This window comes from Taeniopygia guttata, chromosome 21 (genome assembly GCF_048771995.1).
Source record: "Taeniopygia guttata chromosome 21, bTaeGut7.mat, whole genome shotgun sequence".
Taxonomy (NCBI): Eukaryota; Metazoa; Chordata; class Aves; order Passeriformes; family Estrildidae; genus Taeniopygia; species Taeniopygia guttata.
Window position 1 is genome coordinate 7717748 of NC_133046.1, and position 22899 is coordinate 7740646.

The 22899-nt window shown below is 46.3% G+C and overlaps 2 protein-coding genes across 10 annotated transcripts; both read right to left on the reverse strand.

Moving 5' to 3' along the window:
• Positions 1-381: 381 nt before the first annotated feature.
• Positions 382-9714, reverse strand: YBX1 (Y-box binding protein 1). 5 transcript variants are annotated; one of them, XM_002194865.7, is made up of 8 exons: positions 9370-9714; positions 8993-9056; positions 5626-5659; positions 3509-3598; positions 2994-3296; positions 2561-2640; positions 2193-2458; positions 382-758 (listed from the first exon to the last, which is right to left on the reverse strand). In XM_002194865.7, the coding sequence occupies exons 1-7, from the start codon at positions 9524-9526 to the stop codon at positions 2224-2226; spliced, it is 963 nt and encodes a 320-aa protein (XP_002194901.2). In that variant the 5' UTR covers positions 9527-9714; the 3' UTR covers positions 382-758; positions 2193-2223. The 5 variants fall into 5 exon arrangements, with proteins under 5 accessions (XP_002194901.2, XP_072773586.1, XP_012425924.1 ...); XM_072917485.1 differs by having other exon boundaries at positions 382-753; positions 9370-9708; XM_012570470.5 differs by having other exon boundaries at positions 382-753; positions 2193-2470; positions 9370-9708.
• Positions 9715-13063: 3349 nt separating this feature from the next.
• PPIH (peptidylprolyl isomerase H) lies at positions 13064-22408 on the reverse strand. 5 transcript variants are annotated; one of them, XM_072917489.1, is made up of 10 exons: positions 22254-22408; positions 21834-21898; positions 21209-21232; positions 20672-20716; positions 20218-20260; positions 18660-18752; positions 17057-17144; positions 16160-16200; positions 14887-14975; positions 13064-13271 (listed from the first exon to the last, which is right to left on the reverse strand). In XM_072917489.1, exons 2-9 carry the CDS (start codon positions 21884-21886, stop codon positions 14907-14909), a joined length of 456 nt encoding a protein of 151 aa, XP_072773590.1. In that variant the 5' UTR covers positions 21887-21898; positions 22254-22408; the 3' UTR covers positions 13064-13271; positions 14887-14906. The 5 variants fall into 5 exon arrangements, 4 of the variants coding, with proteins under 4 accessions (XP_072773590.1, XP_002195110.1, XP_012425930.1 ...); XM_002195074.6 differs by having other exon boundaries at positions 22250-22407; XR_001122716.5 differs by lacking the exon at positions 16160-16200 and having other exon boundaries at positions 22250-22408.
• Between the last annotated feature and the right edge of the window lie 491 nt (positions 22409-22899).

Genomic DNA, 22899 nt, shown 5'->3' on the forward strand with positions numbered 1-22899 from the left:
ATTCCTTCAACCCAAACCAATGTGTGATTTTACCATTTTTGGGGGAAGATCCCTCCCCACCCCCCTTTTTTTTTAAGCACCCTCACACCACCTCAAGTCTCCATGTGCTGCATTCCAGCAAGGACACAGCCAAGCTGTACCAGCAAACAGCTCCTGGAAACACACTGGGCTAGCACAAGAAACTCCCACCCTTCTGTGCTTGCCCATCATTCTCCAATGGGACTCAATTGCACCTTCATTGTTTTTTTACTTCAACTTTTCTGCTTTAACCCACCAGCCTGGATGCCCAAAGAGTAAAGCAGTCATTTTTGCCCCCCAAACCTTCTATGAATAGTTAAAACCATTTAACTTAAAACCTTTAAAACACCTAAGGACACATGGTAACTCTTTAAGACCTTTATTAACAGATGCTTGCAGTTTGACTTGAAAAAATCAGGCGTATATTTCATACAAATTAAAAATGAGGTTCTTAAAAATCTCAACATGACCAGATATGAAACAATTTACAAACTTTTTAAAGGTATATTGAGAAAAAACAGGCTTTTAAAAAACGCGTTTATCATTTCCAAAAAGAGAATTCTTTAGGTAAAAATAATAAAAACCCCATGCTGCATAGATAATGCAGATAGTTCTAGTAATCTGGTCAACAGCAAAAAGCAAGCACTTAAGGTCTTCAGTTCCAATTCATTTGTTCATTTCTTATTGCTGGAATTTCATTTTCTTCTTCATTTCTTGAAGTCTTTTCTTTGATGACTAAACTGAAAAAGAGGGGAAAAAAAAAGGCTGATCAGACAGGTGTCAAAGGGTTACCGGGGTACTTTGTGTACCAAGGCTCACCTGCAACTCAAAAATTCATCCTGTCACAAGCTCACAGCCCAACCCCCACCAGCTACTTCTCTTTGTCAGCCTCACTCCACCCCCACAACCACACCAGTCACCTCTGCACAGGAACAATGCCAAGGACTCCAAAGAGACAGTTAACTTAAACCCAAAGAGATCCCTCCAGTCATAGGGAAGGCTGCTCCCACCAGGCTCTGCCAACATTCAGCCATTGCTCAAAGCACAGAAACTAAACCCAGTATTCTCCAATGCTACCAGAGAGCAAGAGGAGCCAAGGTGCCACTGTGATATCTTTCTGAAGCCCATGTTCTAATTCATCCAAGTGTTGACCACAAAGATGAATACCAGGATACAAATGTTCACCAAAAGTACAGAGATCACTGTAGCACAGCCTGGACAGTGAGTGAATGATTCATCTGCAAGTGGAACATGAAGGGGTAGAGCCCATGCAGATCAAGTCCCCAAGCTCCCACAGCTGGGAGAGGCTGCAGCTGCTGCCAACATTAAGCCTTCTCCCAGCCCAAGTCCTCCAGCCCCTGTCCCTCCCATCAATGTGACCACTCAGACTGCTCCCACTACAGCCTAAATGCTTCTTCTACGTTCCTGCTTTACAATACGCAAGGAGTGAGGAACAAAAGGAACAGGATACACACATGATGACAAGAAATGCAGAACAAGTAGAGTCCTGGCAATGAAAATATTCCAAATGAGCAGAACCGTCTCTCAGGAGTCAGCACGAAACAAGGCCCAGCCACAGACAGGTTCCCTTGCAACTAACCCAGTCTTCGGCCTCTGCCCTGCACACAACCCTCCCAAGTCCACATCTCGGCACTGAGACACAGCTTCCACATGCTATGACGAAACAACCATTTCTACCAGTTTTTCCAGTGCTTTGATTAGACAAAAAGCTGCTCCTGAGACACTCCTGCTAATTCTACATCACCTCTGTAGAAATCTATGCCAAAGTCTCAATGTTTTCCACCTCCCTGCAGGGACTCAGCTTAGGCACTGATGGAGCTAGGTAAATCTCAGCATGTTCTTCTGACTATTTTCAAGTCTTTACACTTGCACTGCTTTAATTTCTGCATGAGCAGAGACTGCTGTATACCTGAACTACTGCACACAGCCAAAATTTTAAGTGCAACAGTATTACATCAATGACAACTAAAGCTTGTAACTAAGTCCTCCCAATTAGTCAGCATTGATGGAACAAAGCCTTGCAGTTCAGTTCTGCAGAGACACTTGCAGATCAGTTACAGCATGTGTGAGCAAGAAGAGTCCAAACACACTAAGGCACAAACGAAAAGCAACGAAAGCCAGCAAAGAGCATCCCCAGGTCCCTGGTCACGCACCCGGATGATGGTAGAGATGTTAAGCCGGTATTTACTCAGCCCCGCCCTGCTCAGCCTCGGGAGCGGACGTGTTCTCAGCTGGTGGTTCGGCTGTCTTCGTCTCTTTGCCATCTTGTGGTTTAGGGTTCTCTGGGCGTCTGCGTCGGTAGTTGAAATTACGGCGATACCGACGTTGAGGTGGCTGCTGACTTTGGGTTTCATCCCCTTGGTTCTCTTTATCTTCTTCATTTCCATCCTCTCTAGGCTGTCTTTGACGAGGAGGACCCCTGAAAGTCAAGCTAGGCTTTAACTATGCAGCACCTGAGCATCACCATGTCCTGGTTCTGTTGCTGAACAAGGCTAAAACCAGCAGCTGATCTGTAGCATACCTGCGAAATCTTGGTCTGTAACCCCGGTACATGTTTTGCCTGACCGGTCTGCCATCTCCTGCACCCTGGTTGTCAGCACCCTGCAAGACATCAGGCCACAGACTGTCTCAGCCCCAACCAGAAATGTGCTAACTCCAAAGCTCGTCACGCTGTGAGAAAGGAGCTGGAAGGTCATCAGTTCAGTCAAGGTGGACAGCAGTTCTAGGTAACAGGTGTGCACATGATGGAGAATCCTCCACTTAATCATACAAATTGAAAGACTCTGGTTTTTAGAAGCTGTAACATGAAGACCTTCAGCTACTTAATTTCACGCTACTGCCAAACCTTACCAAAATCATCTGGAGTACCTACAACGAGTGTCAAAAGGTGCATCCCATCACCCTGTTCCAAAGCAACCAAGCCCATTTAGCATCATATGTCAGGCAAATGTTACCTCCACTATCTCTCCCTGTACGGGAGGGTTGGTATATTGTGGACGACGCCCGTAGGGCCTACGCATATAGTAAGGTGGGTACCGCCGCCTGCGATAGGGACGGCGTTGCTGGGCTTGACCTTCTGGTATGTTCTCTGCTCCTTCGTTCTTTTCCCCACTCTCACTGTTCTGGTAGTTCTGCTGATAGTTGCGTGGAGGACCCCTACGACGTGGATATCGTCTGTAATGGTTACGATCTGCTGCGTATTTACTGCCCTGCACTGGAACTCCACCAGGTCCTGTGACATTGGCTGCCTCCGCGCCCTAAAGAGTGGAAACAGCATTAGGGGAAACAGTCACCATCCCACCAGCTACAGCGTAACAGTCTAGTACTGAGCAATTCCATATTGTGAAGAAATGAAAAACCATTCACCTCCTTGGATGTCATCAGGCAACAACTCAGACTACAGGCACCACACGAAAGCCTGCAATCTGAGTTTTCCATGTGTGCTCTGACACCCGAGAGTTGTGTTTACCTTTTCTCCCTCAACCACATCAAACTCCACGGTCTCTCCATCTCCTACGCTGCGGAGGTACTTCCTGGGGTTATTCTTCTTTATGGCAGTCTAACAACACAACAGTGCAGGCACAGCATAAGAATACAAAGGAAGATTTTTTTTTTTTTTTTTAAGATTATTAAATACTCAGTTTCTTTTTCTTAGGAGAAAGACCTGTACTCCTGAAAAAGCAATTGAATCATTGGGAAAATCCCAGAAGTCCTAAAATGTACCTGTATTATGCTCTGGACTATTTGAAATGTGCAACAGGTTTACCATTAACTGGAAGCACCTATCAACATGCTGTCTGCTGGCTAAAAAGGCAGTTTCAAAACAAAGAGGAAAACTCACACCATGCACTAGCTAAAGCATTCCTAATCAGTTTAAAATTCAACATCACTATGATGGCTATACATTCCTCTGATGCCTATACACCAAAATATCACAGCCTTTCTAATCACCCTCTTGGATTTCCAGCCCTCCATTATTTCCCACACACCACAGGATACGGCAGCTTCTGTGTTCCATACTCTGTAAACATAAAAATGGCCAGGTATCAAAAGATCTCCTCCTCCAAGGCTTCCAACACCATAGTTGCTACTAGAGGACTAACCAATTAATCCTAAATCTACTCAAGCATTGGACTTTTCCAGGTGTCAGCACCAGACAATCCTCTGTATTAGCGGCCACCTGTCAAACAACATTACTTAGAACAGACTCAGTTTTCAGTGCTCTGCAGTACTGGATGACATCTTGAACGGCCAAGTTAATACTCAATACACACTGTGCTCAGGCATGTCCTGCTTATCAAACATTTTAACTGAAGGTTGATAAAAGTGTAACGACTTTAATATAAATACTTGCCACACAATTTGGATTAGATTTCTTCCACCTAAATTGCATAGAATCAATGGAAAAACATGCCCACAAGTCTCAGTAACTTTAAGGAAAGCCTTATTACAACAAGCAGCCAGTCCAACAGTTTTTTTGTGACACCTGAGCTATGTAATAGAGAAAAGCATACACAGCTAGACTTCTCAAACAACCAGATTTCTTAACCGTTTAACTGTAAAAACATTACACTAAAACAAATCATTACCAAACTGTTATTTCAGAAACATAGATAGCAACTACATGACAAGTCCTGTAACACAACCAGTAAGTCAAGGTCACTTACAGGAGGCCCTACTTGCGCATCAGGTCTGAAAGCCTACCACAGGGTATGTATAACCTCTCAAAAACCAGTGCCTCTAAAAGCTGGTAATTCAGACAAAGAACAAGCATGAAACTGAGAAATGATAAAAACAAAACACTTTCCAGGCATTGTTTTCCCCTTCCTTTGTGTTAACATCAGCAGCATATCCCTAACTTGAGACAAAAGAATGACCCATGGACTCCTAAATGCCAGAGACATGTAAGCTCCATTAAGAATTTTTTGTGGGCTGCTTACTAAGGAGACCCTGAGCCAGAAAGGGTAAAAAGCAAATTGCTGATCACAGCCTCTCAATTCAGACAAAGAACTAAACCAAGGCAAATCTGCTCCATAAAGTAAGACACAGGTCTGGTGTGCAGTCTTGGTCTATTTTCCAGAGGCTTACCTATTTGCCATACATTTTATCTAAGGATATGTATCAGTTAAATTGAAAAGCCTCTACTAAAGTATTTGTAGACTTTAATTGGAAGCCTAGAGCAATCAGAACTGTAATTCTGCCTAGGAAAAAAAGTTTCATTGGCACTTCATCCCTAAGTTCAATTAACTTCTCTCCCTGCTGCAAGCTTTTCATTTAACTTTACTTCCAGATGCTTACTTAACCACTGTATGAATCCAAAAGATTACTGGACTCCAAGCAGCTATCCGGAAGTCCATGCTAGCATCCAGTGAAATTCTCATCACTGTACACCATTAGCCCACTTGGCCAATATGCAAAACCCCAAAATGCAAGCAGGCTCTACTTGCAATGCAACCAAGAAGCAGTTGTTTGTGTTCAAGTAACAGTGAAAAGGCAAGGCTTTTCCACAACTTCAGTCCTACTTAAATGGGTCAGGAACAGGCAATTTCTGAGAAAGAGTACGTTTCAGTTTCAAGGAAATCTTACCTGATGGACAAACACATCTTCCTTGGTGTCATTCCTGCAAGACAACAGGAAATTGAACTTCATGAATAAAATGCACAGTAAATTAAAAATTCAGTTGTTTGGTACAGAGGCAAAATGCAGATATATCATAATAGCCTTTGAGCATTACTCCTCAACCTGCCCTCAACTACTTCCTATTAGCTTACTGTGTGTAGGAAAGATCAACTTACACAAAGTGCAAAGCACATGCTGAACGTTCAGTAAGGCACAGTCCTCCTCACTGCTGCACGCCCCTCTATCCTTCACATCCCATCACCAGAGATGTTTGAACACCTGACAGTGAGCACTCACTTCTTCCCAGCAGTGCTCTGTGGTAGACTGGCTACTGCAGCTTTTGGAAGCAGCCCTGCCCTTGCCACTGCAGCCTCACTTGCATCCCCTCAGCCTCAATGTTTCACTCACCTGCGAACAGAAACACCAGCTGCCCGGGTAGGCAGCACAGTTGGTCAAGCCTTGGTCTCCCCTCTCACTAAACAGAAAACAGCTCAGGTCTGTAAATATAAGGACCCAAGAGCACCCACCCTTCAGCATGACCCTGGCAGATCTTCTGCATCAGCCATGAGCCCAAACAACCACAGCTCAGTACCAGCTTCAGTCAGAAATTTCTATTCTGTTCTGAAGAGGCACAACAGAGACAACCTTGCGCTGGTTAGGGTTGCACAAGCCATCTCCCCCACTCCGGAAGCATGGACATCCCAGATCCCACCACATCAACCCACCCTCACTGCGGTGTTAAGTTTCATTACTGCATGGAACAGTCTGAATCAACAGCCAAGTGGCTTTTCCTTCCTAGGTAAAGACATAAGTAAGCTTGTGTGAAAACTTGCTCCAAACTGAAGTGCTCATAGCTAGGGACAACAGAATACTTAGGCTGGTTTTTAGTAAGATAAAGCCAGGTGCTCCTTGCCCCCGGCTTTAAAAAGTGAGAATTGACAATTTAACTTCTTCCAGAAACTCCATACAAGCTACAGCTATTCCATCAGACATCACCAGTAGAAATAAGTCCCCTTGTTTCCTCTTGAAAGGGATGCCTACAGACCTCAAAGGTTACTGGGAAAAGGCAGCCGAGCAGAGCCATTCTGATCTCATCTCCAAAGCCCCAAGAATGCAGCACTCAGAAGCCCTTGCAAAGCCAGAGCTGAAAGACTCTTCTTCAAAACACAATGTCCAAAATGCTGAAAACCTTCACAAGAGAATAGTAGCATGTTTCTAGTAAAAATGCTGAGCACCTTCCTTCATCATCAGCTAAAAAACAGTGGTAGGAAGTGCTCATCCACAAATGTGGATACCTTGTACTTTTGCCCAGGTTGAATTTTGGACAACCAGACTGGATACCTATTTTTAAAATCCATTTGCAAAGCAGTTTCCATTCAAGAGGACATCAGAGTTTTGGCTCGACAACTGACGACATCACACAGGGCTCACTGAATCAAGCCATTTTACAGCCCCACGCCATTGGCCACATCACTCCCAATGCTGTTTTCCAGCAAGCACATCTGGAAGCAGCAAGCATGCTGTCATGTGGATGATGGAACAGCAGGACCAGCACTTTTTCAAAGAAAATTTGGAAGGGTACAAGAAGAACACCCATTCTGAAGGCCAAACAATTTAACTGATCTTTGCACTATGCCACTCTTCCACTCACATCTTTTATCCACTAAAATATTTTAGAAAAAGGGAAATAGATAAGCAGACAAAGAAGATGCCAAGTCCAGCAGGGCACCAAATACCACGCCAGACAGTGCAACTCCAGTTATGATATAGACCAAGCCAGCGGATTTTGCACATCAACTTGTTATTTTGGCGAACATGAGAAACAACCATCAAAGACCCAGAATTCAAACTCCTTCCTATTTTGTAACAGAATCACACTTCTAACATTAAAAATACCCAGAAAATACCTGAAGTGAGCATGCAGATACATCAAAGCTCATTTCAGTTCCATAGTCTCATTTTACTTGAAAGCAGATCTGGGTAAAGCAGAGCCATGCAAGGGCAGGAGCTCCTGCACAGCTTCCCTGCAGCCAGGTAAAGATTTCAGAGCTGAGGAAACGTCCTCCCCTTCAGTTACCAGGCTCTAATCTCTTGATAATATGAGATCATGCTGGGTTTCTCATTACAAATGGCAACCTCAGGGATTAAACAGCTGCCAAATTAATGACTGGGGAAGCTACTTGGATGTCTCAACTAGCTGCTGCTGCTGCTTCCTTGCTTGACTGACACCACAGAACATTTTCACTGCTGAGGGAACAGGAAAAGCCTTCCCTCGAGGTGGGGTTTGTGGCTGGGACTTGGGAGGCGTTTCCAAGGCCAGAGACACAACAGCTCTCAGCACTGATGACTTCACAACACTGGGAACTGAAGCATGGCATGATGAACAATGCAAACTGGGCAGAATGGGAGGCAGGTTTGTAAAGCTGCAGACACAAAACCAATTCAGGAGCTTAACAATTTAGACTAGTTCATAAAGTAACAGGCAGTTCAAAAAGGCAGTGTTTAAACCAAACATAAACAAAAGTTCCAATAATAACACTATACTTGCTGGCCTAAAGGGGGATTTCCCAGTACGAAGCCTCATTCTGAGACTGGGGAGTTTACCATGAAATAAGGGAAACAGCTCTAGCAACAGTCCAGGGAGCTCCCCTCCAGCCAATGGAGCCAAGAATTGCCTATATTCTAAAAACTTGTTTGCAGAGCACTTCCCCTCCTTGACAGGCCTACTTCAGGTACCTACATACTTCTCAAAGCATTCAAATTATTCTTTCACATCAAATACTGTCATAAAAAGAATCTTCTAGGCACTTGTTTCATGAGATCAGTCTGTGCACTTCAGTGTAGCACCAGTGTGCCACCTTTTGCTCATTTTGCCATATGCTGACAGTGTCCTCATTAGAGTGTGTTTAAACTACCAAGTGCTAAAAGCAATTTTTACTTGCATTGACTGAACTTTACGCAGGAGTTTAAACAAATACTCTGTGTACTGACAGCCAGTGTACTTTTATATCTTTAAGGGGGAAAAAAAACCCGAAAACACCATAAAGGGATGGACCGTAATGTAAGACACATCGCCGTGGAAACAGACTCGCTTCGAGAGCGCAGCTCTTGCCCAGGTTAAAGGACTCAAAAGCCAAACCCAAGCAAAGCCCAAGCAGGTCAGAAACCCCGGGGTGGAGAAAGGGCGAATCGCACCAGCTCCTTCTACCAAGCAGGGCGAGAGGCAGCAAAGGCACCGCCACCACCCGCCCCGCCTGTCACCCGCGGGACACAAGTGCCGCGCCCCCCTCTCCGGGGCTCCCCGTGACAAGGCCCGCCGCGTGTGGGCACTCACCTGTTGATGAAGCCGTAACCGTTCCTCACGTTGAACCATTTCACTGTTCCCAAAACCTTCGTTGCTGCGGGAAGGGGCAGAACGAGGAGGGTAAGGAGCGGCACGTCAGGGGCACGTGGCAGGGCGCGCGCACAAAGGCCCCGCGTGGCGGACATCTTGCGCCGCCCCGCCCCCACCCGGCACGCGGGGCCGGCGGCGCGCGGGGCGGGGAGGGAGAGGGGGGCGACTAACGGCCGCCGCGCGAGCGAGGACACGAGCCGGGGGCGCGCACAGCCCCTCCGGCGGGGAGGGAGCGCGCGCCAACCTCAGCCATGGAGGGAGAAGGGCAGTGGGATCGGAGCTTCCCACCCCAGCCCGGGACCCCAAGCTCCCCTCACCGATGACCTTCTTGTCCCCGCCAGCGGGAGGCGCCGCCGAGGCCAGGCCGCTGCCCCCGTTCCCGGTCCCACCGTTTGGCTTGGAGTCGGCGGGGGCGGCGGGGGCCGCCGCGGGGACGGGGGCGGCGGGCGGCTGGGTCTCGGCCTCGCTGCTCATGGCGGCGGCTGTTCGGTGCGGACGGTGGTGGTGACTGCTGTTTGCGCCGCCTCCCGCGGTGTGATGGTGACTGAGGCCGGCCGTGGGGGGGGGGGGGGCTGCTCCCTGCTCCGGGCTCGCTGAGCTCCGCTCTCCGCTCCCGATACCGATCGAACTGGCCACAATGGCGGCGCGCACCGGTTAGTCACCCCGCGCGCCCCGCCCGCACGCGCCGCGATTCGCCATCCGGCCCGCCCGTTAAACGGAGAGCGACCCCATTGGCCTTTCCCTAACCCGCCACCGCCCCCCACCGAAAACCTATTGGCGGCGACACCTGCCTTTCCCCAAGAGTGCGCGCCATTGGTTGCTTCGCCCGTGGGTGCCAAGCCAGCTTTTCTCACCGGGCGACCCGGAGTCCCCGCCCCCGCCCCTGATTGGCCCTTCCGGCCGCCGCTCCCGCCCCCAACGGGCACGACCGGGGAAGTGCGCGCGACCACGCGCCGGAGGCTTCTGTCCTGCGCTGTCCCCGAGCCCGCTTCCGCCCGCTGGAAGAGCCAGGGCAGAGCGATCCTGCGGGCGGCTCCGGCCCTAGCGCGCCGGGGGCGCCCCCTCCCGTTAATGATTGCCAGAAGGGCCCGGGAGCGTTAAATACCAGTGGGAAATGACTGATTTGGAGCTGTGTCAGAGCTCCCCAGTGTACGGATGTGCAGTAACAGCACTGACCTGACCCGCGGGGAATCAGCTTTTCCCTAAGCATCCCATCCTTCCCTCCCTGGAAGGGCGGTAGCAGCTTCTCACCCTGAGCCCTTCTACCCACCCAGGCTGTCGGAAAAGCATTAGTGCTGGGTCCTTTACCCCGCTGGAGTCTTTCTCCAGCCACCATCTCTCAGCACCTCCTTACCCCGATGTATTCACCTTACAGCGGCCAGAGGTACCCGACATCTCTTGCAAGGTTCCCAAAAGGGAAGGTCCAGAGGAAACCCCTGTCCTTGTCCAACAAGTTAATTTTCCTTAGGCAGTTGAAGAATGTGGTTGGTGGCCACATTTCTTGCTTTGGCCATGTCATTCGTCTGACATGGGAGGAGGGAAAGGTCATCAGCAACCACTCAGAAGGTCTCTGGGAGATGACCCACGACTCCACCATTTTTGCAAGCAACACGTATCCCCTTGGGATCAGCCCTTTCAGCATTGCACACAAATCACTGTCCAGTTCACCATCCCAGTTCCCTACATTTCACCTGGCCAGGTGAAGGACTCCAATGAGGCCAAGCTCAACCCACCACATCAACCCACTAGGAACATTGGTCTCATCCTGCTCTCTTGGGAACTCTTCCACCTGATCTTCAACTCAGTTAATGAATGGAAGGGCTTGAAAACAATAACACAGTCCCACAAGGATCAGCACCAGGATGATGACCTGGATAAAAAAGCTAGAATGATGTCAAAATTGGATGCTGTTTAGTGACTGCCATAGTTTTGTATGAGAAAAAAAACCAAAAAAACAAAAAAACAAAAAACCAACCCTATTTAAAAAGGATTAAATGAACTAAAAATTTTAAATCTTATTTCTTTACATAATCAGTTTTAAAAAGTTATAAAAGAAAGAAAAATATTCTAAAGATTTTGTTTTAATTCTTACTACCTTTTTCTTTTAATTACTGTTATAAAATTTTCTTTATACCTTTTAAAATTTTAAGCCTACTTTACCATTCTCCTAATCCTATCTTCCTATCTCACAACAAGAAATAAATACATAAGTAATTAGCCAACACTAAAACCCACCACATTCATCAACACATTAATTAAAAAATCTCAAAATTAAAGAAATCTTAAATTAACAAAACAAAACCACTACAGTGAGTCACCTGAAAAATAATCTTACTATAGAATGCAAATTAGGGAATACACCAGACAGCCACTCATGAGGAAGAAAACTCCAGGGAGGAAATGTGTGGGAATGTCAGAGCCATGCACCTACAGCCAAAACTGTGGGCCCCAATGATGTCTTTGTGGGGTAACACTGTGAAATCCAGAGACAACTCAGACCCTCAAGGAAATGCACAGGCCACCAGAAATACCATCTCCAGCTGCAGCATCCACAGTTGAAGGAAGATGCTAGACCTGACAGGAGTTCCATCATGTCTACAGGACATTCCAGGATTTGCTACATACAACACAAGGGTGACACCATCATGGGGGAATTAAAACAAAAAATGTGGTTTTTGAGAAGACTTTCAGCCAGCAGGTAAAGAAAATAGCACACAAGCTGGAAAGCTAGAATCCTGTACATTCCACGTTTAAGGGAAATATAATGGGATGTAATTAGCCATTGTAATAACAAAGAGGTAGTAATGGATTTGCCACTCTTCATTAATCTGGGGAAGCTCTGTGACCCCTGTATGCAGGAAGTGAGGCCAGGTGGTGGCAGTGGTATAAATACATCAGGCTGAAAAAGTGCTGCTAAGCCTGGACCAGAAATAAACTCGTTTCCCTGGTGAAAAAATGGTGAATTTTTGAATGGTGAATACCAGCAGCCAGAAGTGCAAACCTCAGCAGAGCACTGCCAGGCATAGCTCCTTGAGGCAACTGAGCCAGCCTGTTGAGAATCTTCAACCCTCCTCTCACAGGAGAGCCCTCTGCAAAGCATGTGTGGGGCTGAGGAAGAAAGGACAGGGGTGCCTGTGCTTCTTTTATCACCTGATGTTCTGCAGGTACAAAGTGACATTGCCTCAGGCTGGAGAGAAGTGAGTGTTCTCAGCTGCTGTGCAATTCCAGGAATGAGGACATAGGAATCCTGACAGCCAGAGCCTTCTCCTAGGATTTCAAAGAGCCATGAGAGAAAAGACCACAGCTAAGCCTGTGGGAGCTTCCTCCAGCCTATCAGTGCTGGGCAAGGCCCAGGTCAGGCAGAGAGTGCACCCTACACCCCGCTGCCCAGGCACAGTTGGGATCTTTCCGCATGGGATGAATCACCTGCATGTGACAGAACAGACTCTGTCCTAACTTTCATCAGGTCCTTTACCTTTAAAACAGTTGGATGAGAAGTTCCTGCTGGAACCCAGCACTGTGCAGGATGCTGGCTTGTCCCCTGTCAGGAGGGTGAACTCCCAGCCCTGTTCTGGGAGAAGAAAGGCAGCCTCAACTGCACTCTCCTCCCTAAACAGGACAAGCAGCCCCAATTTCATTCCTATAGCATCACCATTCTGTTTTTCCCAAGCCTGCTCCAACACCCTTGTAAGTACTCAGGTGAACCCCTCCTCCCACATATGTGGCACATAATAGCTCAATGGCTGAAAGACCTGTTTACATCAGAACTCTCCTCAGAGTGCTGCACTTACGGTGATGGAATCTGTGCTATACCAATTCCTCAGTTCTGGAGATTCCCAAGATGCCAACAACCTTTCTGCCAGCCAGGCAGTTGTAGTTACCTGCCAAGTGAAAGAGCTGGTGTAGCACAGCTCTACCAAGCTCCTTTCACCCCTTCTTTCTCTCAATACCAGGCAGTAAATGTTCCTGACTAACCAGCCAGGGATAATGCATGCTGCTGAAGATGTTACAACCCTTTAAAAATTTTTTTATTTACATTTCAAAATGTAAAAAAAAAAAAAAAAAACCAAAAAGGAAAAAAGATGCCCATTATTAAATAATTTCAGGAGAACATCAAGAGGATGGATCTGGCCTGTGGAGAAGTCTGGGGCAGTGGGTGAGCTGGCTGGAATTGGAATTGCATGGAGCCAGCACAGGTCTAATCACCAGTAAAGGAACACTGAAAGGAAGAAGAAACAGGTAAGTCTAAATGCTGGACAACCATTCCCAACAGATCCTACAACAGCCAGGCTGTGCAGTAATACTGGGGGCCACACAGCGATTTTAAATGCATGCCAGTTGCTACACACACAAGCTTTCATCATCCATAGAATTCAGGAATCCTCCTGGGTCTGCCTGTCAGGCAACTGCATCTACTTCTGAAGTTAAAAGCAACAGTGCCTGTTTCTCCCAGCTGATTTTCAAGGATCTTGACAAGTAGCTGATATGGCTGTCTGACATCAGGCAATGCAAAAGCTATTCTTGTTCCCGGTCAGATGAGAGACATGAGAATGCAGCAAGGCTGTTCCTAAGACCTGTCGGGGAAATAAGTAAGCTGGCACCAGCCTTGCACCTATGAATGTAAAGCTTCTAGGCTCAAGCTGGGGTTGGCCAGGGACACAGTACTCCAAACTAAAATGGTAAGAAAGTCTGGGATGGTGTACAACCCTAAAGGAGACCTGACCCTTCAACACAGCTCTGCAAGAAAAGAGACAGCCTTACTAGCAGACTTTTTTTCAAAAGCCTACAAATGCCACCAGAAGTACCAGGGGAATGGAAGAATGATTACATTCCCTGTTGAAACTTCATCAAATAGCAAGAGCTCCCAAGAGTTTGAAGTGCTGCAGGTCTCTAAGACTTTATTACAAAAGAGGGAACATTTTTGCAATTCCAGTTGCCTTTGGATATAATTTAACAGTAGGTGAAAAATTGTGAGTATTGTGAGTATAAAATTGTGAGTCCAAACTGCCTCTTGAAATTTGGAAAACATTAGCAACCAAAAGGCTAATACAGCAGATTTTTGACAAGCTGCAGCCCAACACACTGTAATCTAGACAAATGTAAATACCTGTAGATTTTACAGTAAATTGAGCAGACAAATAGAGACAGAACACTTACTGTATGTTAGCCTGAGACTATTGGTTTAACCAAAATGAAGCCCAAGTAACAGTAAATAGTGAAAACATTTCTCTTCAGATAGAGAGAGTGGTACTTTTTTCAAGTCAAGGTAAGACTATGCAAAATGGTAACTCCTTGGTCCTTCAGTAGTGTCAGTCCTACAGCGGTACTGAGCAAGAAGGCTCAAGTCCTCCCTTTCTCTTCTCCTTTTCTTGATCCCTGCCTGTCCCACCCATGGATAGTCTGCTTTTTGTAGTTTTTTGGAAGTTCTCCAATCTGCAGGTCAAACTGAGACTTCCCACCAACAAGACTGCCTGGGTAATGCTAGAGGGATTACTGCTGCAATTCCCTTTCATCTAGTTTCTACAATCTAGGCTTCAAGGCAGCCTAATCCAATCCAAGAAAAAGCTCCCACAAACTCATTTTCCCCTTGACTACAACTGCAAAATCTTATTCCTGCTGTGCTGCCTCTGGTGTTTGTGCAGCTTGGAAGGAAGCCAGTTCTGGGACTTCAGCTGGCAAAAAACAAATGCTGTTAGAGAAGCACTTTCTGGTGTTTCAATGAGCTGACACAGCTCTTTGCAGGTTCAAAGAAATGTGAAAATAAGTCAAGAGAAAAGTAAGAAGCAGAGCAGCCTAGAGTTCATAGCAGTGTGCCTGTGAAGACTGAGACTTACCACATTGCTTTTTCATCACTTCACATTTCCCCACACTGAGAGATCACAACTGGCAACTTGGGTTTGTTATTGGGACCTGTAGGCACATTCTGGGGACAAACAAATACAGAACATTAAAACTTACAAAAGCACAGCAAACCCAGGCAGTGACAGGTACTGGAAGATTGGCTAAGAAATATCTCTGTAACATGAGGAATAGGGAATTCCAGACACAGCTCTGAGGAGCAGAAAAGCACCATTACACATTTGGCAACAGGCCCAATCATAAGCTGGTGAATTCCCTGTGTAAGCAGAGGTTTGGGATACAGACCAGAAGCTGGTCCTTTGAATTGGAGGAAAGGAACAGAGTAAAAACTGGAGAGCTCCTCATGGAGATACTTGAGGCTGCTCTGGCTTTGATACTAAAAGCATCTGCCACAAGCAAAACACACCTGTGCTCACACAGAAAGGAAAGAGATAGTGGCAAAAAACCCTCATTCTGAAACTCCTGATGCACTGGACTCATCTGTTCTCTGAATCTCTAATTTTCTTTACTTTGGTCTCACTGTACTGATACCCAAAGCAGGCTCACCACAATGCTCCAGCAGATTATACCACACTGTACTACTCCTTCCATGTGACCTTTTCTCAAAGCTCAACAGCTCTGTGTTTTGCCCCGCTTTCTAGATTAGAGACCCTTGTGCACATTATCCCACATATGTCATGGAGTCAATACTGGCTGTCTCAGAGAACTTGCTACTATCTCTTAAATCTACTCATTATGCTGCCATGACACCCAGGTCTGATGTTGGCAGAAATCATCACCTGGGCTATATTTATCTTCAGCCCCTGGAAGCCCATAAGGAGATTAGCTTAATTTTTTCTTATTAAACATGCTGATCATGGATCAGCAGAACTGATGATTTTGCATCCACTGAATAATCCCAGGCAATGGCAAAGAAGTGAGATGCTTTACGCTCTTGTCTGAGCTGCTGATGGAACAACTTTTTAATTCAGCCTCTGAACAAATGCAAAGCTAACAAAGCCAAGAGTGCAATCCCCACTCAAAGAGTATCATAGTCACAAGATCCTAGCATTTCCAAAGCCAACTCATATGACAGCCTTGCTTCAATAGATTTTCTGCTACATTATAATGATGACAACCAATAATGCCAGTTATCAACACTGGTATTCCCTAGTATCCTGTAAACAGACAGCTGGACAACTCCACTTAATCATGTACGTAACTTTCCAATGCAGGCATTCACAAGGAAGTAGCCACATTCAAACTTACTTCAATTTTTCTCATGACCAACAGCCCATCGACAATTTTACCTAGAATGAGAAAGTTTATCCACTTCAATATGGCTGTTTTTTACCTTTGTCCCCCCCCACTCATCACAGGTACTTGCATTTCTGTCCTTCCTGAAAAGCCCTGGGCAGTGTGTAGCTATTGGGCACTTCAGGGCTTGTTACTGATCTCTAAACTCATAAAGGAAACAATCCCTCTTCAAACATTCGTCACATTCAGCACAGATTAAGTGCCTTTTCCCATCACAGGGGTGATGTGTGTAGAAATTTGGGGGTTGAGACCACCAGCTTAAGACTGGCCTGGAACTCCTACAGTTCAACCAGCAGTAAATGCAAGTTAGCAGATATGGTTTCACAGAATTACTGTCCAAAACTCTGGTGAGAACTCAGCCCTCTCTGACAGTGGAGAAGAAAGTCCTTTCACTCATCTGTGCCCTCTGCACTGGTACAAGGATTTGTGTACAAATACAGTACACTGAACATTGATCTGGATTAAAGCTAACCTGTGAAAAAATGATTCATTTCAACAGTGATCCAACAGTGATCCATCACAGTATCAGGTTGCAAAGATCCCTCAGATAGCACAAGCGAGGAGGGAAGAATGAGCAGTCCATACCCAGAGGTGGTTGGACCCTGAACAGGCACCCCAGGGAATGATCACAGCCCCAAGGCTGCCAGAGGTACAGGAGAATTTTGACAGTGTTCTCAGGCACAGAGTGGGATTTTTGGGGTGACCTGTGCAGGGTCAGGAGTTGGTCTTGATTATCCCTCTGGGTTCCTCCCAGTTGAGAAGATTCTGATTCTCACTATTTGTTTTAACAGCTGCCCTGCAGGGATGTCTGTGAGCTGGCACTTCAGGGCTTTTACTGCAGGTACTCACCAAACACAACATGTTTCCCATCCAACCAGTCACACTTGGAGCAAGTGATGAAGAACTGGCAGCCATTGGTACTTGGACCACTGTTTGCCTGGGGGTTGAGAATGGCAAATTACAACAAGTATACCATTTCAGACTGACCAAAACTGAAGGCAGACACATAAAGGTGTTGCTCAAGTAGGTATTACTTTTAGCTTATTGCTAGACAAACCAAAGGAAACAAAATGTGTATCTGCAGGAGAGCACCCTGTGCTGGGATGAAGCATGTCACCACCTCTGGTCACACCAGAACGCATAAGAGCCACGTCACCAACTATTTATTATACATCTACAAAGGCATGTTCAATACAAGACTGTGCCAAAGTCCAGGCTTTAGAGCACACTCCTGAAAAAAGGCTGAACATTTTGATGACAATTATTTATTGGTTGCAGTATTACCCTGAGGAAAACTGAAACCAGAAACCAGGGCAAGAAAAATACCCAGCTGATTTCTGGTTTTTGGGAGGTTTCCTCAGAATAAAAACAAAAAAATTTCAATGATCATGACAAGAAAAGTAATAACTATATTGGCATAGGAGTCACAGGAACTGTCAGATGCACATGTGAAATTTTATTCACACCCAAGTACAAAACCCAGAGCATTTGCACTCTGTTAAGAAAACATGTCTGCAATACTGAAGGCCACTTGTGATATTGGCAACCATGAGTACTAACGCAAGTTTCTGTCCTGGTGAGTGAACTGGTCAAGTTTTGCAGCTGCAGGACTGCAAAGGACAGGATCATTTTGGCTTTCTAGTTAGTGCTAGCCAGCTACAAAAAGATCCAGCTGGGATCCATGGTTCCTGGGATCCAAGGTTTGATACAGTATAATGACTTCAGAGCCATGCCACTTTTAACACAAAGCTGGCAAAACTGGAATGAATCCCTTCTCTCACACCACAGTATACTAGCTGCTTAGCTGTGCCATGACACCTTTTTTTGGGCCATGTTTTCAACATGGATGAATAACTAACCCAAATTATTAACCACCCTAAGCAAGTGGTTTTAAGGGTAGTGCATCTGAAAGAGCTGGAGAAGAAGCAGTTGTGGATAGGAATACTGAAGTACTGGCTGCATTTGCTTTCTATTCCAAAACTCAGGGTACTGTTCCTACCAGACAATGTGCAATGGTTGCAGTTTCTCCTACTATGTTGAATAGGAAGGTCTGTTTTAAAAGATAGCATGGTAACACTGCTGTGGCTTTGGAACTCCCAAATCTCTCTGTTACATCCTTGCCAAGGTTTGAGAACACTATCAGGAAAGACGAAAACACCACCAACTGACCACTGTATGAAAACTGTAAGAATTAAGCTCTTCTGAGAGCAATCAAGCCAAGCCTGTCCCAGCGCTCCAACAGGAAGCAAAGAAAGGATGCTGCAGAATCAGGACTATTGTGTTACTCAACATATTAACCCAGAAGTATCTGCTCGACTAGTAGCTACAAAACAGAACTTGTACCAAATGGCAGAGATGTTGTGGTCCAGCAATTATTATATACACTTAGGAAAAGAGCACAGAGAAAATTCCCAAAGCTTTTTAGTCTGTGATGCCATTATTTTACACTCACCATAGAAAGCAGGCCAGGAGCAGAGTGCTTCAGCTTGAAGTTTTCATCTGCAAAAGGGCCCCTATATATGCTGGCTACTCCAGTGCCGTCTCCCTGCATGACAGAGGTACCCAGTCAGCTACAGCATTTGTTCTGTAGCAACTGCTATAGAACAATTCAATTAAAAAAATAATTTAAAATTTCCAATCAAGAGGAAAGGGCAAAAAGGATTTTGTACTGCCATTTACATACACCAGCAGTGAACACATTCAGTGTTTTATTTCTGAACAAGAACAGCAAATGGTTTCTAACTACACAGATCATTGTTCACAATTCATATGTTGGCAGAAGTCCATGCAGATGGTAAGTTTAAGTCCAAGCCTCCCAGAGCAAAATGGAGGCTACAGATTGCTTGGTACAGACCCATCAGATCTTGGAAGGGAAAAGGGAGGAGACACAGAAGTATGGGATGGTGTGACAAAGAAAGCAGAAGTGGTTACATGGCAAAAGTTGGCTTACAGTGCTCTTATGTATTTCACCTTATCTTCTGTGACTTTACAGGAAATAGGAAAGCAATCTCTCTGTTCTGCAAGGGTAGTTTCTAAAATAAAGATTTTTTGTTTATGTTTATACTTTCTACTAAGCCCTTTTGCTCTACCTGCCCAGCCCTTGCTTGTTTCTCTCCTGCTCTCTGTAGTTTACTTAAACTTTTGGCTCTGAGACAGAAAGTTGCACCCTGTCTCAGGGGTCAGTGTGACTGCACTTGCTCCCCAGGTGGCTTTGTAATAAATACAACATATCAATTCCAAATACTGGAGCAATCTGTAAAGCCTGCTGAGATGCAGTGGAAGTAATGTACTGGTTCATCTGAGCAGTGTTACAATTAGCAACTACCATAGAGTCTGGTGTTGCTGAACTGCCTGCTGTGTGGTCATTTCTCTCAGAGACTTTCATATAACCAAGCTGTATATTAAAAAAGCTTTATCAGTTCCCTCATATTTTTAAATGCTTCCAAAATTAAAATAATTTTACTGGATCCTAGAACAGTGAAGAGATCCTGTGACCCCCTCAGCCTTACTCATATATTCTTCTTCTCCCCGTGTCAGAGCACAACCACCATTGTGGGTGCAAAGACTTTTCTATTTTGAGATAATTTAGTAACAAAAGGTTAGTTTTGATTTAAATGACCTCTTACATTACGCACTGGGTTCTGTATTTAGGATCTATCTACAATGTGAATTGAAATTCACAGAGGTTTTTGTCTGGATGAGGACATCAGAAGGGGGAAGGAAAACAGGGCAAACAAAATTTTTCAAGGTTTGAAAGCTTCCAGGGTTTTGACAGGCTATTGCAGAGAGAAAATATTTTGGGAAGAATGCATGTTCACAAGGCTCCAGATTCCTTTTCAAGATGTTATTTGTCTCTTGCAGTAGGATGGCAGCAATGCTATGAGCATACCTCCAGTTACTACTGGATACCTCAGAAAAGAAGGAGATCCCACAAATCAGCAAAGACCCTTGGAAACCGTAGCATGTTATACCATAGAGGAAAAGGACAAAAAGAGTACCAGAGTACATACATTTACGAAGTCACCTCCTTGGATCATGAAATCCTTTATTACCCTAAAGAAGTAAAACAACACTTAGTTCCCAGTGGCCAAAAGCCTCAAGAAGCTCAGTGTAACATGAAAAGGGGTTCTGCCTTGCTGTGCAACAGAAGTTAACACAGTCTGTGAATGCTGCAGCCTAAAATCTACAACAAATATTAACTGGTTGATATGAGGTCATTTAGGACTCATTGCTTTTGTACAGAGATAGTGATTGTGTGATAGATGCCTTATCTGACGTAGCACACCAGAAACAGGGGATTCCTCCCAGTGGGGTGGACAGCATGCCCAGGTCCCCCAAAGACATAGAATGACATTAGCCACAATCTGCAAATGTCTCCAATACCACTAATAGCTCAAGGCAGGTCACAAAACTCCATATGGCTCAGGCTGCTATTTAGTGTGCAAAAAACAGTATATGATTTACCTGTGGAAAGTGCTTCCTTTATAACCTATAGGGACACCATCTTTCCTGTAAGGCAGTGAAAAGGAGAATTATTGCAACCTACTGGATATCCCAACACAAAATTGTCCCAACAATTCAGAGTCCCAAAGCGTTGCTGTGTACATTAGCAGCTGCCTTGAAATACAAACAAGTGCCACAGCCTCTCAGCTGCTGCTGTTGAAGGCAAAAAAAAAGCCTCAAGTGGGCTCTGCACATGAATGACTCTGTTCCCTATAACACCCACATCATCACCTTCACAGGATCCCACTGCAATGTGCAGGATGAGCAGGTGGGCTTTGCAGATAGGGCTTATAGAGCCACGTGGGCACAAAAAAAGTAATATCAGAAAGAGAAACCTGCCATCTCTGTGAGTCTCCAAGCCCCTCACAATTTCCGCAAAGCAGGTTTCTCTTCCATTTTGTACTAGTACAACATGAAAAAGTTCAAGACAAACCCTTTCTACCTCACCCAGCCCTGTTTCTCCAGTGGGACACTTAAAGGACATTATAATCCACTTACCTGAATTCACCTGTACAAAACTGCCTGGCAAACAAAAAGAGAGCAGAGTGTTAGGTGCATGTGGACTCCGAGGCCTGCACAAACTGGTGCACAGGATTTTCCTTATTGTGTCAGAGATGTTCCCAGAGAAACAGGAAATGGCAACTCCTTCCCCCTGCCATTTCAAAACATATTCTGTGCTCTTTGTAGTGAGGAGGTCAGAGAGTTAACACCAGGGTTGTAAGAGACCGTGAATATGGGGCAGATACTGTGTTTGACAGAGACCAGGGTATGTCCATCCTTCCAATGGAAGTGGGATTTCACATGGTGCATTCCTCAGTTGATGGCAGGAAAACAGGGTGGCCAGGAGACCTCCACCATGGCACAAGGCACTGTCTGCTCTAAATGCATGGAGCAAATCAGGAGGCTTCAAAGAGGGGGCAGAAGAGGACCCCTTCCAGCCAGACAGGGTCCCCTGAGAGCCCAGGATGCCACACAGCATCTCTGAGAACAGAGACACAAAGCAGGTGAAGCAGTTTGGGGTGGGAGTTAGCTAATCAGTTTGCTACCAAAAGCCATTCCTGCACCAGAAAGCCTTTGCAGTTCCAGTCCAGGCTGAGCTGCAGGAACAGTAGCTGCTCGTTACCTGAAGTTCTCTGCTGTTTTGGGCACAACATCTGCGAACAGCTCGATCTTCATGCGGCCGACCTCCTGAGCAGACGGGGGCCAGGTGAGTCTTCCAGGTCCCCTCACAGACAGACGCCTGCCGCCCGACCCCGAATACTCCCACAGATCCGGTCACCTCATTCACCCCCATTCATGCCCATCCCTCCAGGCCCCTCCTAACGTAGTGCTTCTCCTCTCCCCTGAGAGCCCTTCCCCACAGGCCTGCTATCCGTCTCCTGGCACCGCCCCTCCCAGCGCTTCCAGTTGCGGCCCCGCAAGCCCCACGTTGAACCCCCGCACCGCCTGCGCTCTCTCATCCCCACAAGACTCCGACATCCCCAGTTATCCCCGCAGTCCCTCCGCGGGCGCCGCCGCTCCGCCCTGGAGCACCCCCACCTGCCCGCCGATGGTTACATCGAAGAAAACCACGGGGTTGTTGGGATTCGCTGCCAGTGCCGACATCGCTGTACCACTGCCGGAAGCGGAAATGGCGGCGGAAGTGGAAACGGCGACGGAAGGCGAGACAGGGCCGGGCTATGGGCGTGAGGTTCTCCGGGATGTCTGGGATGTGTTCGGTGTGTCCAGACTGTGTCTGTGGTATCGGGGTGGCGTCCGGAGCTCCATCCTGCTGGGACAGCTCGGACTTCCCAGAGTAGACCACTGCTCGGCTGGGAAGACCTGCTGTTCAACTCCCTGACCTTCTGGGCACACGACGGCTGAACATGAGCCCAGTTGTGCCCAGGTGGGCAAGGGGGCCAGTGGGCTGTACCAGCCACAGTGTGGCCAGTGGAACCAGGGTAGTGACCACCTACCTGTAGTGAGGCGCCTCTAGTCCTGGGGTCAGTTCTTGGACCTTCACTACAAGAAAAACATTGCAGGGCAGGAGTATGTCCAGAGAAGAGAGTGGAACTGGGGAAGGGTCTGAAGTACAAGGAGCAGCTGAGAGAGCTGGGAGTACTCAGCCTGTAGAAAAGGAGGCTTGAGGGGACCTTTTTGCTCTTCACAACTCCCTGGCAGGAGGATGTAGTCATGTGAGGGTCAGGCTC

Coding starts and splice junctions, on each gene's coding strand:
- YBX1 (XM_012570470.5), bottom strand. CDS start 9,526: ATGAGCAGCGAGGCCGAGACCCAGCCGCCCGCCGCCCCCGTCCCCGCG. Junction 5,660..8,992: donor GGTTACGGCTTCATCAACAG/GTGAGTGCCCAC, acceptor GTTGTCTTGCAG/GAATGACACCAAGGAAGATG. Junction 2,471..2,560: donor TACAGACCAAGATTTCGCAG/GTATGCTACAGA, acceptor GTTAAAGCCTAG/CTTGACTTTCAGGGGTCCTC.
- PPIH (XM_002195074.6), bottom strand. CDS start 22,315: ATGTCGGCACTGGCAGCGAATCCCAACAACCCCGTGGTTTTCTTCGAT. Junction 21,899..22,249: donor ATGTAACCATCGGCGGGCAG/GTGGGGGTGCTC, acceptor CCGTCTGCTCAG/GAGGTCGGCCGCATGAAGAT. Junction 18,753..20,217: donor AAGGAGGTGACTTCGTAAAT/GTATGTACTCTG, acceptor TCTGTCATGCAG/GGAGACGGCACTGGAGTAGC.